The 14948-nt window shown below is 42.7% G+C and overlaps 1 protein-coding gene across 4 annotated transcripts in view; it reads left to right on the forward strand.

Moving 5' to 3' along the window:
- Positions 1-12711, forward strand: part of BDNF (brain derived neurotrophic factor) — a 35801-nt gene extending 23090 nt beyond the window's left edge. For 3 of the 4 annotated variants that reach the window (XM_046684757.1, XM_046684756.1, XM_046684758.1), the window contains exon 2: positions 9062-12711. In XM_046684757.1, the coding sequence (XP_046540713.1) occupies positions 9083-9826 (744 nt within the window). In that variant the 5' untranslated portion in view covers positions 9062-9082 and the 3' untranslated portion in view covers positions 9827-12711. Of the gene's footprint in view, positions 1-4200; positions 4533-9061 lie in introns of all 4 variants that reach the window. The other variant, XM_046684755.1, reaches the window with a different exon arrangement.
- Positions 12712-14948: the final 2237 nt, after the last annotated feature.

Raw genomic sequence — 14948 nt, forward strand, 5'->3', positions numbered from 1 at the left:
GGCACCTCTCGAAGTGGAGACAGATTTGGGTTGGAGAGGGGATTCTGATGCTTGATACTCGCATTGATCTGCTTTAGGGTTTTGCTGCTGCTGCTGCTATTGTTTTATTTATTTATTTAAATTTCATGGTGCCTGGTAGGAGATAGCTGGAACTGTTAGTTTTAAGACAAGTCTAGAAATAAGAGTCACCGTTGAGTGGTGAGTCAGTTCTTTCTGCCTCTATCTCTATTTTACCATTATCAGGATAGGAGGAACTCACAAGGATCAGAGATATCTATCTGGCTGAAAGTATTAGTGTGCCTGGAAATCTACCCCCTGCTGTAACTGGTTGTATTATTTCCAGTACGATTCTGATTGAGTGAGCGATGATAAGCTATATAGGGAATCAGGGAAGCCAATTAAGCTTGCACTTGCCTTGTAGCATTGAGATATAAATTAGTGCTTGAGTGTGAGTCCACATATAGATCAGCAGTGCTCTCTATAATTCTCATTCAACCAATCACGTTTATAGGTGTCCCACACTTTATGGCATAAACACAATAGTGGAAAAGCCAGTCGACAGAAGGGCAACCCAGATTTTACTTCATACCATCACAAAAGCAAAAATATTTCCCCACATGATAAATGTCCCAATAAAACCAGTTGAACCAGGGAGGAAAGATGACAGGTAAGCCCATGGCATGATCCGAATGTACCGTAATACTCCAGTTGACGTTAACCACTTCATCTCTGTATCTTAAGTAGCTTCTTTCTCTTTAGCATTTCGCCCAGTCCTTCTCAACTTTAATAAGTATATGAATCACCTGGAAGTATCTGAATCTTGGTGAAAAGCAGATTCTGAGTGAGTGGGTGGAGTGGAGGGATGCAGGAGGAGACCTGAGACGCTGCATTTCCTGTAAGCTCCCAGGTGATGCTAATCCTGCGGCCCACGGATCACACTCTGAGAAGCAAGTCTTCGTTTAATTTCAGCCCCCGGAAGTTTATCCTTACCTACATTTACTAAAACTTATTTCGGGCCCCATAAATTTCTCCTTTTGTTGTAGTATTTTTGGTAACAAATTTGAATTGCATTATTACACTTAATTTGTAAATGTAGTACTCAAAAACTTACCTGAAATTTGAGACTTTAGGTTGCCTAAAGTGAATTTTGTACTTGAAATTTTTCTATAAATTCGAAGTCTGTAAATGTAAGTACAATGGAAATGCCTATGTTACAATAATGTTTGTATCTCCCTACTCACTATTTCCAGAGTCATTTTCCCTTTAGCGGAAAATTCGCCCCATGATTTCACAGTAATCATAGAGATGAACGCCTGTTATTAAATGTGACGTATACTTGATAATTTTTCCAGGTCTTTCCTTACAGGGCGGGTCACTGACACTTCATGGAACCAGATAGATAGTATCTTCTAATTAGCATTATTGTCTACCATATATGGGCATTTGATAAATAGTACACTGTTTTTGGCAATTCAGTAGTTAGAACATCGTTAAATCTCAATTTTACTTTAGTTCGTCATAACAAGTCCCACCTGAAATTCTAAAGAAAACAGAATCCTAATTAAAGAAGTTAGGCTTTTGAATTGAATGTGAACTGCCATTTAGTTCTTATAATCTAAAATATAGTAGTTGAAAATTTTAAAAAGCATTTTTAGGCAGTCTCCTCATTTGATTTGCAAGTGATTTGTGTGCTGGATGCCAAGACTTCCTCATAGGCGGGAGATGCGCCATCCAGCAGTGCTGCTCTGAAGAGGAGACGAAGGAAGAGGGCCAGGCATGGGTCGGACTGCCAGCTCTGGTGGCTCTGGCTTTCAGGGGTTCTTCCTCGGTTACAGGAGAACCGTAGGTTTCCTAGGGTGGTGTTGATGGAAAGCACTTGGAGACCTTTGGATGGCGGCGGCTGTGCCTGGGCTTGGAGTGGCGGGGGCGGTGGAGGGCGGTGTTCTCGGCCCTGACCTGGTCGTTGGGCCAGGCGCGTCCTACCCCTTCTTCCGAAATTCATTCCATTTTTACGGCCCACTTTAGGACTTGCTGCTCTCACTTTAATTGCACCTCCCTGAAATACCAGGCCAATAGTACCAGCACGAAGTTAGCTGAGTCATTTAGATGTGTGGGGACCTGGTTTGTGCAAGGGGCTGTACAAATTGGGGTAATTCAGAGGAGAATTCCCAGCCCGTATCCTAATGGAGAATATGGGCTCGTTTTACTCTTGGCTAAGGTAGGTCCCTGACCGATAGAAAAGTCCTTACTTTGTCGGGTATGGGCTGGTCAATAGAGGGGATTAATAGAGGACCAGAGCTATAGTGCTTTCTATGAAAGATGTTTGTAAATTTCTCTATCAAACTAATGACTCAGGGAAATAGACATTTTTTCATGGTAGTTACGTGTATGTATCACTCCGGGTTTGAACTAAGAACAGCAAATTCTCTGGCACTCTTAGTGAGGCCGAGTAGCGTCTACAAGTATCACCCAGCACCAAGGGTGTATGGGGCATCAGAGAGGACTCTGGTTTTGGGACTGTTTTGTCGTAAGCGTGATTAGATACCCATGGACATAAACTACATTATAGTTAAAAACTATGTTTCAAGGCACTTCGTTCAAAGCTTTAAAGCATCTGCGTTATCAGGTAGCATTTTTTGAAATATTTATTGTTCCACTTGATTGGTCCTTCAGGTAAGTTTGACCTGAATGCATCTGTAATGATCACTGGCTTTCTTTCCCCTTGTTTTATTTGTGGATTCCAACTACCAATTATTAAGAAATGTGAGGTTTTTTGTTTTTGAGTGTTTTTTGGTCTTCTTGGCTAAGCAGTTTATACATAATGGGAAAATAATACAGAAATAATACAGAGGGATGGAAGAAACTAGTCCCTGGATTTGAAGACCTAGTTTTCCTTTGGAGACTGAGGTTCTGACCTCGTTCTATCAGGGGAACTACAGTGAGTGGATGAGTTGATTAAAAACTCTGGTCCTCTTTCCTCCTGTACGAAATGGGGATAATTATAGCTACCTGCACCTCTAGGGTCCTATGAGTCTTAATTACTTACTATTTGCAAAGTGTTTGGAGATCTTTGAATTAAAAGTGCTGAGCGGTGGAATCCAAGTTCAGGGTAATTATAATTGGAATGAGGGTTTGTATTCCTGCCTTCCCTCTGCCTCCTTCCACGCTGTCCTTCGGCCAGCCCCGACGTCACTCATGCTTTACCATGCAGCTCCGTGCACTTCTCTCTACTCCCTTTTCCTTTTGCAACTCACTTCAGCCTAAAAATAAATAAGTAAATAAATGATTAAGTTAAAGGATACATCCAGGCCCTTAACCCCCACCCCACACTTAAGTAACTGCTTAATATTTACTTTTAAAGCTCAGTAGCCACTATGAATAAAATCAGTGAATTAAATTGTCTCTTCCGGTCTTTCATTCTTCCAGGTCCTCCCACACATGGTGATAAGCTGGGCTTTTGAAGCACTCCACTGCTCAGAACCTTTTGTGGGCCCTTCCATGCCTGTGAGGCAAGGTCCAAGTTCTTTAGCATCACCCTCAGAGCCTTTCCAACTCTGGCAGTCATCCGCTCTCAGTTCTCACTATTCCTAGTCCAGAACTCTTCTCTCGAGAAATTTTCTCCACGCCTTTAACTGACCTGCTGTCCATCTGCTGGTGTCGTTTCCGGATATGTGTAAACCCTTTGCAGGCTTCTTCACAAAGTGTTCTTCATTTTCTAACTGGACGTAACCTCTTTCTTTTTATAGAATTTTATCTATACTTTTCCTTGGTGGTTTCTATCTTTACATTTTAGTTACTTACATACATGTCCTACCTCCCTCCTAGACTGTGAAACTTGAGAGTAGATTCCAGGTCTGCTGAATGAACAAACAAAAGTAAGGATAATAGTGCATGTAGTGAAACTGGGTACAGAGTAATGATTATTTATATGAATTTACAAGATTTCAGTAAGATGGCCTCTTAATAGATTTGCATCGTGTATGTTAGGAATTAAGCATCAATTGATAATTTCTTCAACATTACCATCGTCCTTTTGGCTTATAAGACCATCTAAGATGAGCAGCCATATCATCTTTAATCTGTGTTTTCTTTAATTTCATGCTCATAGACAAACCCAAAGGGACTGGGAGCAAACAGAGCGTGGCACTTTTTTCCTGGATGCCTGAATTATTCATACTGTTGTTTGGTTTTTCTTCTTAGCTTTGGCCATGGAAACTTGGTTCCAACATATCTAAATTTTTGGAAAGCTTTCTTTAGAGGAAGAGCACATTGTCTAAAATTCCATCTGCGGAAGTAGTCAAGCCTTAAGGTTGAAGGGTCTTAGAGGGCAGGATTAATCCAGTTCTCTGAAGTCGTATCTTAAGGCGCTGCCTTTGGAAAGTTGGGCGTAGGATACACGTAACTGCAGGAAACCGTCACATCCCATCAGCTCCTCCTTTGACGGCCCTTCGCAGCCTCTCTCCTCCCTGCAGTTAAATGTTCTACAACTGGCAGCGCGTGTCCTGATGGTAAAAGCTTGGACAAGGAGACAGGTAACCTATTAGCTTTGTGATATCTGATAGGTTACTTGACCTCTCTGAACCATAACTGCCTCATCTGTATAATCGGGATAATAATACCTGTCCTGTCTCCTAATAACAACCAAATTAGATGATCCTTGTGAAGGTTCTGTAGTCTTTTAGACAAATCTAAGTTATTACTACAGCGTGCTATCACAGATATTCATCTGGCTGAATGTAAGACTTGTGAGTCATGCTTAAAACTAAATTACATTTCTACTACGTTGATTTTCTTTTAACCCTCTATACTATATTTAAATTCTTGAGAGCTAGAAAGAGCCCTTCCTAGCATTTTATAGGTGTGGTTGAGTCGATTGTTTTAAGCCTTGGAGCAGAATTGGACAGCACCAATGAATTTATTATGTATAAACAGATATATAGACTAACGATCTACTTAGCAGTATTGCGCAACCCCTTTATCTTTCGTGTAATAAAGACTCATCGGAAGAGCTAAAATGTAAGAATTGTCACGGAAGTTCTTACTTAAACTTTTATGATTTCCTAATATAGTATGTAAAATTATTGAAGAGGTTAACAGAAAAAAAAAAAGGAAAAGAAGGAAAATTCCAAATTTTGCTATTATGATTATTACTGACTTGTCTAAGTCTCCTCCTGAAGTAGTAGAAACAGCTACACAGGAAGTAGTATGTTGTAGTGTTATTGGCCTTTTAATTATTCGAGTCAAGGTTTACCCTATTAGAGAAACTCAAGAGATTGCTCATGGCTGATAATTGCCATCCGTCAAATCCCTTAGAGCTGGTAATTTGGGTTTAGCACAGCCTATACTTGACCTAATAATTTCAGTGAGTTCACTGTGCTTTCCAGATGGAAAGGCTTCCTACAACACTGATGTCAGCACCGTCTGCCACGGTTTACAAACCGTCAGTAAGTTTTTACTGAGTACTATTACCTTATTTTGTGTTCAGCGTTATGGGGGATCAGACATGATCCATTCCCTCCGAGATCTTATCATCCAACTGAGGAGTTAGCATAATGAGGTAATCAGAGAACGTGGCGGGTGTGGTCTGGTGCTCGAACTGGGTCATGAAGGATAAACAAGATTTAGTCAGAGAGAAAGGAGTTTGCCAGGAGAATGGAACAAGTCACTTCTGGGCAATAATGTGTATAGGGCTCCAAGGACTCTGGCCTGATCAGAGCAGAGGTTAGAAAGCAGTGATTGATATGACCAAGTTAGCTAAATAGGGTGGGGCCAGACTTTGGAGGGTGTTGAATACCAGGTAAAAGGAGGTTAGATTTGATCTAGGGGAACAAAAAAGCCATTGCAAGTTCTGTGTAAGAGAATGATAAGACGAGAGTGTTAGGCCATGGTCATCAGAGTTAAATGGAGCAGAAAGGATGTCGGGTACACCAGGGGGACATTGTGGTCATAAAATGGGAAGGTGAGGGCTGAGCCAAGATAATGGCAGTGGGATGGAGAGAAAGGGATGGACAGGATAGACGTCGTAAAGGAAAAATGAGCAGGACCTCTCCACTGACTGGATTTGAAGGCTGTATAAGAAATGTATTGTTAGACTTGCTGCCAAGATTTCCAGCCGGCAGCCTGGGTGGTCCAGAGTATCACAAAACCATTGGCAGAAATAGAAAAGTTAGGAAGTAACATTGTTCCAACGAAAAGCATTGAGTTTGTCTTCGAGGCCTTTCAGAGAGTGGGCAGTTGGCCTTGTAGAGGTGTCACTTAGGGGGCAGGCGGGGCTGGGGGGTTGGGCTCTCTCACCAGGTGATTAATGACTGAATCTATGTGGCTGGTCAGCTTGGAGGGATGCTGGGCCTCAGGATGAAGTAATATTCACTCAGAGGCCATTTGTTCCTCTGAAATAGTTGCTGTGGGACTGATGAGAAAGTGATCTATAAAGAACTAACTACTTTTGTAACCCAACAGTTATTCATAAAAAGATGAATGAGACCAGTGAAAGGCAGGATGAACTGCTTTAAGCCAAGTATAGAAAAAGGTATCATTAAAAGACTCGTTACTGTGGGACTGATGATAAAACAGTTTGCCAGCTCTGGTTTGAGATGCCTCGGTACCTTGGGCCGCTGTAAGCAGTTAGTGTGGGCACTTAGTAAATGCTTATTAAACTTACTCTGTTTCATTAATTCTCAGATACACATTTTCTTTTTCTTATTTTTAACATCCCTGAACTTGGATCGTGTCTGAAATGGATGTCATTTCGTTCTTATTGTTGGCTGTGCCAAAGTCATAACACAGTTGTCATCACATTGACCCATTTATTTTGCTTAATTTTCTTTTTTTATACATGCATAAAAGTTATATATGATAAAAAGTGTCCAAATAAGTCTGAAATAACAGTAATCAGTGATAAAGAAAGCAGTAGTTTAATTGGCTGCATTTTTAATTTTTTCGTGGTACTTAAAAGAGTGTGTTTTATAATGATGGTATCTGAGACTTAATGAAATACGGTGTTAAAAGCTAGCTGAGCACAGCAAATCTCTACCAGTGCGATGTAGATGGCTGGAGTAAAATATTCTAAATTTGCATTCTTTCCTCGACCTACATTTGCGGTATCCCTTGGGTTGGTTTAATTTGGACTGGGAACACGAGGAGAAAGGGTTTTCGTTCAGTGGTCTAAGTGCTGCCTGCCAGAATAGACACCTCCGTGGAGGACCGTTGCTTTGATGGTGCAGAAGTCAGGATATTCACAAAAGTTCGGGTATTAGCAGAGTGGGTCATCTGCATTTTATTCAAACCAGCGTGCACTTCCTACTCTGAGACCATTGTGCAATCCACACAGTTCTGAGCGTGCTTGCTGTGTGTGCAAAGTGAGGGTCTAGCAGGGAATTTGTTGGTGTTTGGGGAGGACCATAACGTCTCTTAGTGGTAGAAAATGTGATCTCATAAAAGTGGAGAACAGACACATTTGGTCCTCGCTCGCAGAGTTTCCAGCCGTTTCTGCAGTAGGAGCTACTGACTGGAGGTAGGTTGCCTTCCTAATCAGTGACACTTCATGGACAGAAAAACAGTCCCTTTTCGTACTGATGGACAGCAAAACAACTACGGCATGTGTGTGTCTTTTGTAAGTCCTTGCTCCACAACTGACAAGCAGGAATTAAGTTAGGGTGCCGGGGCTGGGGGGTGCTCCTCTTTACTCCTGAGGGGCACAATGCTTCAGGTAAGTGATTCTGAAGTTCTTCACCAGCTGACAGTAACCTTGGGCTGGTCTGTAGGTATGTTTTCATTTTGGTTGTTCATCCGTCCTAATTGGCTTCCCAGAGCACGCCTGTAGATGCAGAGCCAAAGTTAGAGTATTGCAACCCTCTGGCAAACGGGAAAAGATTAATTTTGTGCAGTGCTGTTCAGGGACTTCCCAGGAAACTTCAAAAGCACAGGAAGAAGCTCTAGCTGCCTATACCAAAGTGAGCAAAATGCCACTCAGCGTTTTAAAGGTACGATTAACTCACAGCTCTCACACACTCACACACACATACAGGACCACATTTCCCATAAAAAGAGAAGCTGAGGTTTCTCAGATGGGTCTGTGTATGCGCCAGAAAAGCCAAGGGGTGAGGGCCTCCAAGGGTTGGTGGAGATGAACGTGGATCCGCATATGGGAGGCATTTGAAATTGACTTCAGTGCCTTTTAAGGCTGACTTTTCTAATTCTCTCTTAGGAAGACACATTATTTTCATGATATCAGCCCCAGGCGTAGACACATCATTAAAATCAACGTGTATTAAACGATTTTTGTTTGGAAATAAGCAAAACATTTTCAGTTATGACCACCCAGGTGTAGTAGAAAAATGCTGGAGCTGGAGTCGGGAGCCCGAATTCTAAGAAACTTTCTTCGTGACACGAGGCAAGCAAGTCCTCTGTGGCCTTTGGTTTCCTTGCCCGTAAAACAGGATGGCTCGATGACATTACCTTTCTTCTCTGCTCTGTCTAGTAGGTTATCTCTATGGGAGGAACATAGTCTATGTGGAGGCTCCTGATGGCTCCCTGACTTCAGCTTCTGCGTGCACTCAGGCCTAGACACGGCATAGCTAGAGAGGCCCACTCAGACCCTCGGGCCACTCCTGTTCCCGTCACACATTCCTGCGATAGGAACATGTTGCACACTCGAAAAAAAATTACCATTACATTTGCTGTTGTTGCTTAGTGACATTTCTGATACAGTGTTTCTTGTGACAGCAGAGATCATTAAAAATTAAATCTGCAAAGCTGCTAAAGTAGGAGGAAGGAGGAGAACTTGAAGCCACAATTTTTTTCACTTGCGTAGAAGCCGTCTAATCTTGGGTTTATATGCTAAATCTTGGGGCAAACGCTGGCCGTCTCTGGTTTATATTAAAGCACGCCAGCACACTGCTGACATGAACTTGTGTCTGGTGCAGCTGGAGTTTATCACCAATACGTCAAAAACCTTGACCCTCCCAAATGCCCTGGAATTACTGTCAGATGGGCTGCACGGCATCCCTGCCAGAGAAAACCCTAACCAGTTTTGTGTCCTGTCTCTGCTTTCTCCCTGCAGTTCCACCAGGTGCGAAGAGTGATGACCATCCTTTTCCTTACTATGGTTATTTCATACTTCGGTTGCATGAAGGCTGCCCCCATGAAAGAAGCAAACGCCCGAGGACAAGGCAGCTTGGCCTACCCAGCTGTGCGGACCCATGGGACTCTGGAGAGCGTGAACGGGCCCAAGGCAGGCTCGAGAGGCCTGACCTCGTTGGCTGACACTTTCGAACACGTGATAGAAGACCTGTTGGATGAGGGCCAGAAAGTGCGGCCCGATGAAGAGAACAGTAAGGACGCGGACTTGTACACTTCCCGGGTGATGCTCAGTAGTCAAGTGCCTTTGGAGCCTCCCCTTCTCTTTCTGCTGGAGGAATACAAAAATTACCTGGATGCTGCGAACATGTCTATGAGGGTCCGGCGCCACTCTGACCCGGCCCGCCGCGGGGAGCTGAGCGTCTGCGACAGCATTAGCGAGTGGGTCACCGCGGCGGATAAGAAGACGGCAGTGGACATGTCGGGCGGGACGGTCACGGTCCTGGAAAAGGTCCCTGTGTCGAAAGGCCAGCTGAAGCAGTACTTCTATGAGACCAAGTGCAACCCCATGGGTTACACGAAGGAGGGCTGCAGGGGCATCGACAAAAGGCACTGGAACTCCCAATGCCGAACTACCCAGTCGTACGTGCGGGCCCTCACCATGGATAGCAAAAAGAGAATCGGCTGGCGGTTCATAAGGATAGACACTTCCTGTGTATGTACATTGACCATTAAAAGGGGAAGATAGTGGCTTTATGTTGTATAGATTATATTGAGACAAAAATTATCTATTTGTATATATACATAACAGGGTAAATTATTCAGTTAAGAAAAAATAATTTTATGAACTGCATGTATAAATGGAGTTTCTACCGTACCGTGGTTCTACAGTCTGTTTATTGGACAGATCCATGACCAGAAGGGAAACAGTCATTTCGCGCACAACTTTAAAAAATCTGCATTACATTCCTCGATAATGTTGTGGTTTGTTGCCGTTGCCAAGAATTGAAAACGTAAAAAGTTTAAAAAATAATAATAAATTGCATGCTGCTTTAATTGTGAATTGATAATAAACTGTCCTCTTTCAGAAAACAGACAAAAAAAAAAAAAACCAACAAAAATTTGAACCAAAACATTCCGTTTACATTTTAGACAGTAAGTATCTTCGTTCCTGTTAGTACAATATCTGTTTTACTGCTTTTAACTTCTGATAGCGTTGGAATTAAAACATGTCAAGGTGCTGTTGTCATCGCGTTACTGGCTTAGGGGATAGGGCATGGGAGGGGTATATTTTCGTTTGTTTTGTGTTTTTTCCGTTTGTTTTGTTTTGTTTTTTTAGTTTCCACAGGGAGTAGGGATGGGGAAAGAATTCCTTCAGTACCTATTCTGGTCGAGAAAAGAGTCATTTGTATGTTGTAAAGATGTTTGCAATGCAGTCAGATGACTGGAAAGTGAATAAAACAGAGGCGACTGCGCGCCGGGCTCGCGGCTTCCCGGGACACCTCCTCGGCGCCCTGCGGCCGCAGTCAGGGCGCTCTGCTGTGGAGAGGCCTACCTTGACTTCCAGCACATTCTTCCCCCCCTCCCTTCTTGGTCCTCTCTGTTTTGTTTTCTCTCAAGGAAGAAAAATCAGGTGCGTGCTCTGAAATATTTCCCCCGCCGCTGTGAACGAGGGAACAACTTCGACACATCGTGGAGCTGGTGTAAGCGTGGAGAACAGGGATTTCCCTTTTTAGAAGAGAAAAAGGATAACAAAATCACGCAAAAATAAGGATTCTTTTTTATGAGGGGTAAACATTAGGGTAAACCATAGTAAGTCTTAAAAAGAATCATGGTAAGGCTTAAAAATGTCTTGAAGCAAAAGGTGGAGTTCTGTATGGACCCAGAAAACGCCTAGATTGGAGCAGGAGTCTACACTGCCAGTGAAACGATACTGAACAGCCGCATGGAGGCTGTGGGGAGCGGACTTGTCACTTCCAGGCGGTGCAGGAGGACTCTGAGTGGCCGTCCCGAGGTCTGGGTGAGGCTGGCGAGTGGTACTTGAGACATTCCGAAAGGGAGGCCTCTGAAGGACCCTTCAGAGGTGGCTCTGGAATGACATGTCAAGTTGCAGGGACCTCGCGCTTTAAGTGCCTACATTACCTAACGTGCTGAGAGGTTCTCACTGGAGGACGTGCTCAAGCTGACTCCCGCCCCCGCCCTGGATCATTTTGCATAAAGCTGGATTAGCCTGGAGCAGGCGCAGAACCAAATATGGCGTTGTGACCCTGAGGTTGACGCCATGAGATAGATGTTTGCTCCGTGAACACTTACTGCTTTGAAATTAGACTTGAGGAAACCAGGGTTTTGTCTTTTGAGAACTTTTGGTAAGGGGGAAGGGGACAGGAAAAGGCCCCAAAACTCAGGTTGGATGATCAAGGCTACAGATAGAAAACCTTGTCCAGAGATGAGACTTCAGGAAGGTGTCTGCACACCCGGGACCCTGAAGGCTGGAAGGTGCCTTGCTCGATGGAAGAGGCCAGGACAGTCTTGACAGAGCTCTGCTTCCCGGTGAAGGCCACAGCGACCTCCCGTCCATCCTGTCTGTCCAGGGAGAGGTCCCCTGCCTCACCTCTGCCATCTGGGGTCAGGAGAAGTCAAGTTGGGATCCTGGAGTAGTGGTCTTGGGAAAAGTGGACCCCAGGGAAAATTAGTGCTAAGCCCATTTAGCCCACTCTCTAAACTGAAGACGTCCTGCGCCAGTGTCCTTGAGTATCAGAAAGCCTCAAGAAATTGCTGCATCTTAGTAGGATGAGGGATAAGCAAAAGAGGATGTCCACCATGACCCGGGGATGAAGATGCCATCAGCAACTAATTTCTATCTGTTCAGTCTTTCATTTAGAACGACCTGTCTTTTACAGGACCATCTGAATACCTGTCTTTAAGAGAAGGAAGACTTTATGTAGCATAGGTATGTTTTGTGCTGTTTGAAAATACTATCTTTGTAATTATTTTTAACATGTAATGAATACTTGGAATACCTGCTGTATGTTCATTTTTTGCAGTCTCTTTCCGAGGGACAAACTTATAAAACAAACAAAAGTTCCCATCACAGCCTCAAAGTAGAGCAAAGGCCAGAGCTGTTAAGCGGTTGAGTAGCAGCATTCAGCACTGGCGGGGTCACCGGCTCTCTCTTCCCCAACAAGACACGTCACAGTCACATGCTTGGTGGTTTACATTGACCTAAGATTTATTTTGTTAAAATCTCTCTCTGTTGCTTTTCATTTTTGTTCTGTTCTGTTTTGTTTTGTTTTTTTAAAGTCTTGCTGTGGTCTCTTTGTGGCAGAAGTGTTTCATGCATGGCAGCAGGCCTGTTGCTTTTTTATGGTGATTCCCATTGAAAATGTAAGTAAATGTCTGTGGCCTTGTTCTCTCTATGGTAAAGATATTATTCACCATGTAAAACAAAAAAAAAAATATTTATTGTATTTTAGTATATTTATATAATTATGTTATTGAAAAAATTGGCATTAAAACTTAACCGCATCAGAAGCCTATTGTAAATACAAGTTCTATTTAAGTGTACTAATTAACATATAATATATGTTTTAAATATAGAATTTTTAATGTTTTTAAATATATTTTCAAAGTACATAAAATCTGGGGGTTCTGGGTTTTTTTCTCTTCACTGTAAAACAAACATGAAAACGTGTTTTACTATAAATACGTGTGTTCCTTGCTTTAAGACCAACCTGACTAGTTTTAACAGATGCACAGCCCTCCAGAGAGGACGCTTATTTCAAAGCATGGGAGGCCAATCCTACAGTCTGTGAGCATCCAAGAAGCTCCAGGATTGGGCCTGTCTTCCACAGACGAAGATAGGAGTGTCATTTTCTAGGACACTTGCAAGTTTTCCCCTTTGAAGTGATGTACTTTCATCCAGTACCAACCCGTGTATCCTAGCAACATCAGGATCCATGAATCAGGGCTGACTGGCTCTATTTGATTATAAAATAACTGTTTAAAAAATCAAAGTAGTTTACTTAGGGATAATGAGAATAAATTGGCCCAAATTTAGAAAGTCAATGACTGGAAAGCAACATAGACATTCAATATTTAGAGGCAGGTCATGCACCCTTGGTTTGGAAATGGCGCCATTTGCATTATGTATTTGTATCCATTGCACTGATTTAATTTTTGTACGTGGAGCATGCAGATTTTATATCACAGTACCCACGATCTAACAGATTGCTAGGATTTCTAAAAAGATTTGCCTCTGTGATGGCTGCCAAGCCGCTGGGTAATTTAGTTAAAGTGTTTAAAGTTATCACTAAATCTTAGGGAAATAAATGGAAGGATTTTAAATTAGAGAAAGAGCCATTAAGGAAAAAAAGCATCTGTTCCTACTCTTCAGACTCCCCATTTGAACACTGACAACCCATCCCAGAACGTGGTGAACTATATCTGTGCAATGTATCATTTCTATTTCAAACATACACACATGGTTTCCTCTTGTATTGTCTTATAAATAGGGATCAAGAAAGTCATAACAAACATCAACTTGCGTTGTGTGTATGGAGGAGCAGATCAAATGAGATGAATTACTGCATCCTAGTCTGCCCAGGGAGCTTGCAAAGTGCTCTAGGATCTAAGAGAAGCCCTTCACTGCCAGTCAAGGCAGGAGCCCAGCCATGGAATTAGAATTTGGGTAAACTTCAGGCTTAACCAATTTCGTAGTCGAGGAAGACTGGAATATTTTCAAAGTGTTGAGGAAAAAGAAGTGAGAATTAAATGTGACATTCAGATTACTTGAAGTTAAAGGAGTTTGGTAAACATGACTGGGAGTTTTCATCAGAAGACAAGGTCAGACAAACAAACAAAAGATGGAGGCATCCACTAAATTGACCACCTTGGGGTCAACAGGAGGAGCCAATTCGCACTCTATTCATTGGGTGCAAGCAGTTAAACCTGTTTAATCATTAAGATGCCTGGAAATAACCCAGGTTATCGCTTTGGTCTCTGATTTTTCACTGTATTGATGAGCCTTTGCGGTCATCAGCCGTGTCTGTGAAGTTTTCTTTTTATTAACTGGACTAATTCTATGAACACTATCAAAGTTCTGAGTGAGAATCTGAACTAAATCTTAGAATGGCCCAGTGTTCAATTTCCCCTTATTCGTTTAAGTGGTTACTAGACTCTGGATAAAACGTCAAACGCCTTGTGAGCTGCAGCCACAGGCTTCAGGCCTGGCCTCGGCTCAGCAGCACTCGGCAGCAGGAGGGTCAGGCCTGAGGTCAACATGCGTGTCTTCTCCGCATTCTCCATCGAGCCTGTTCTGTAAGTCACTTAAAGTGGAAGTGGCTGCATATTTTGGTAAGCCTTTATTAAGTGAAGAATGTTAATAATTGGGCTAAGAAACAATATATGTACATAAATGTAGGTAGATAAAGTATTTAGCCTGGAAAGAGTCGTCTGTGGATTTGATCGAACGTCAAAATGAGGAACAGCAAAGTTAGTGATGGAATCTGGGCCATTTTTTTAGCTGTGGGTTGTTTGAAAGGTCGGTTGGTTGATTTGAGGGGGACTGGGAATCTGACTCCACCTGGTTCCCTTAAGCTAACTGGCAGCTGGTTCTGTGAACTCCCCGCCTGAGACCCAAACTTAGAGACTAGAGTTGCTGCAGCCACTCCAAACCAGCCAGAGTTCATGCGTTCCAGCTAATGAACGCCCTGCCTGCACCTCTGTCCCCAGTCTTTTGAGTATCTTGATCTAGTCTTTCAATTCTAATGACTACTTTAATTCTTTATTAAAAAGAAAAAAGGCAAAGTTTTTTTTTATTGGAGTATAGTTGACCCACAATATCCTCTTAGTTTCGGGTGTACAACATAGCG

The sequence above is a fragment of the Equus quagga genome, chromosome 14 (assembly GCF_021613505.1).
Source record: "Equus quagga isolate Etosha38 chromosome 14, UCLA_HA_Equagga_1.0, whole genome shotgun sequence".
NCBI classification, from domain to species: domain Eukaryota; kingdom Metazoa; phylum Chordata; class Mammalia; order Perissodactyla; family Equidae; genus Equus; species Equus quagga.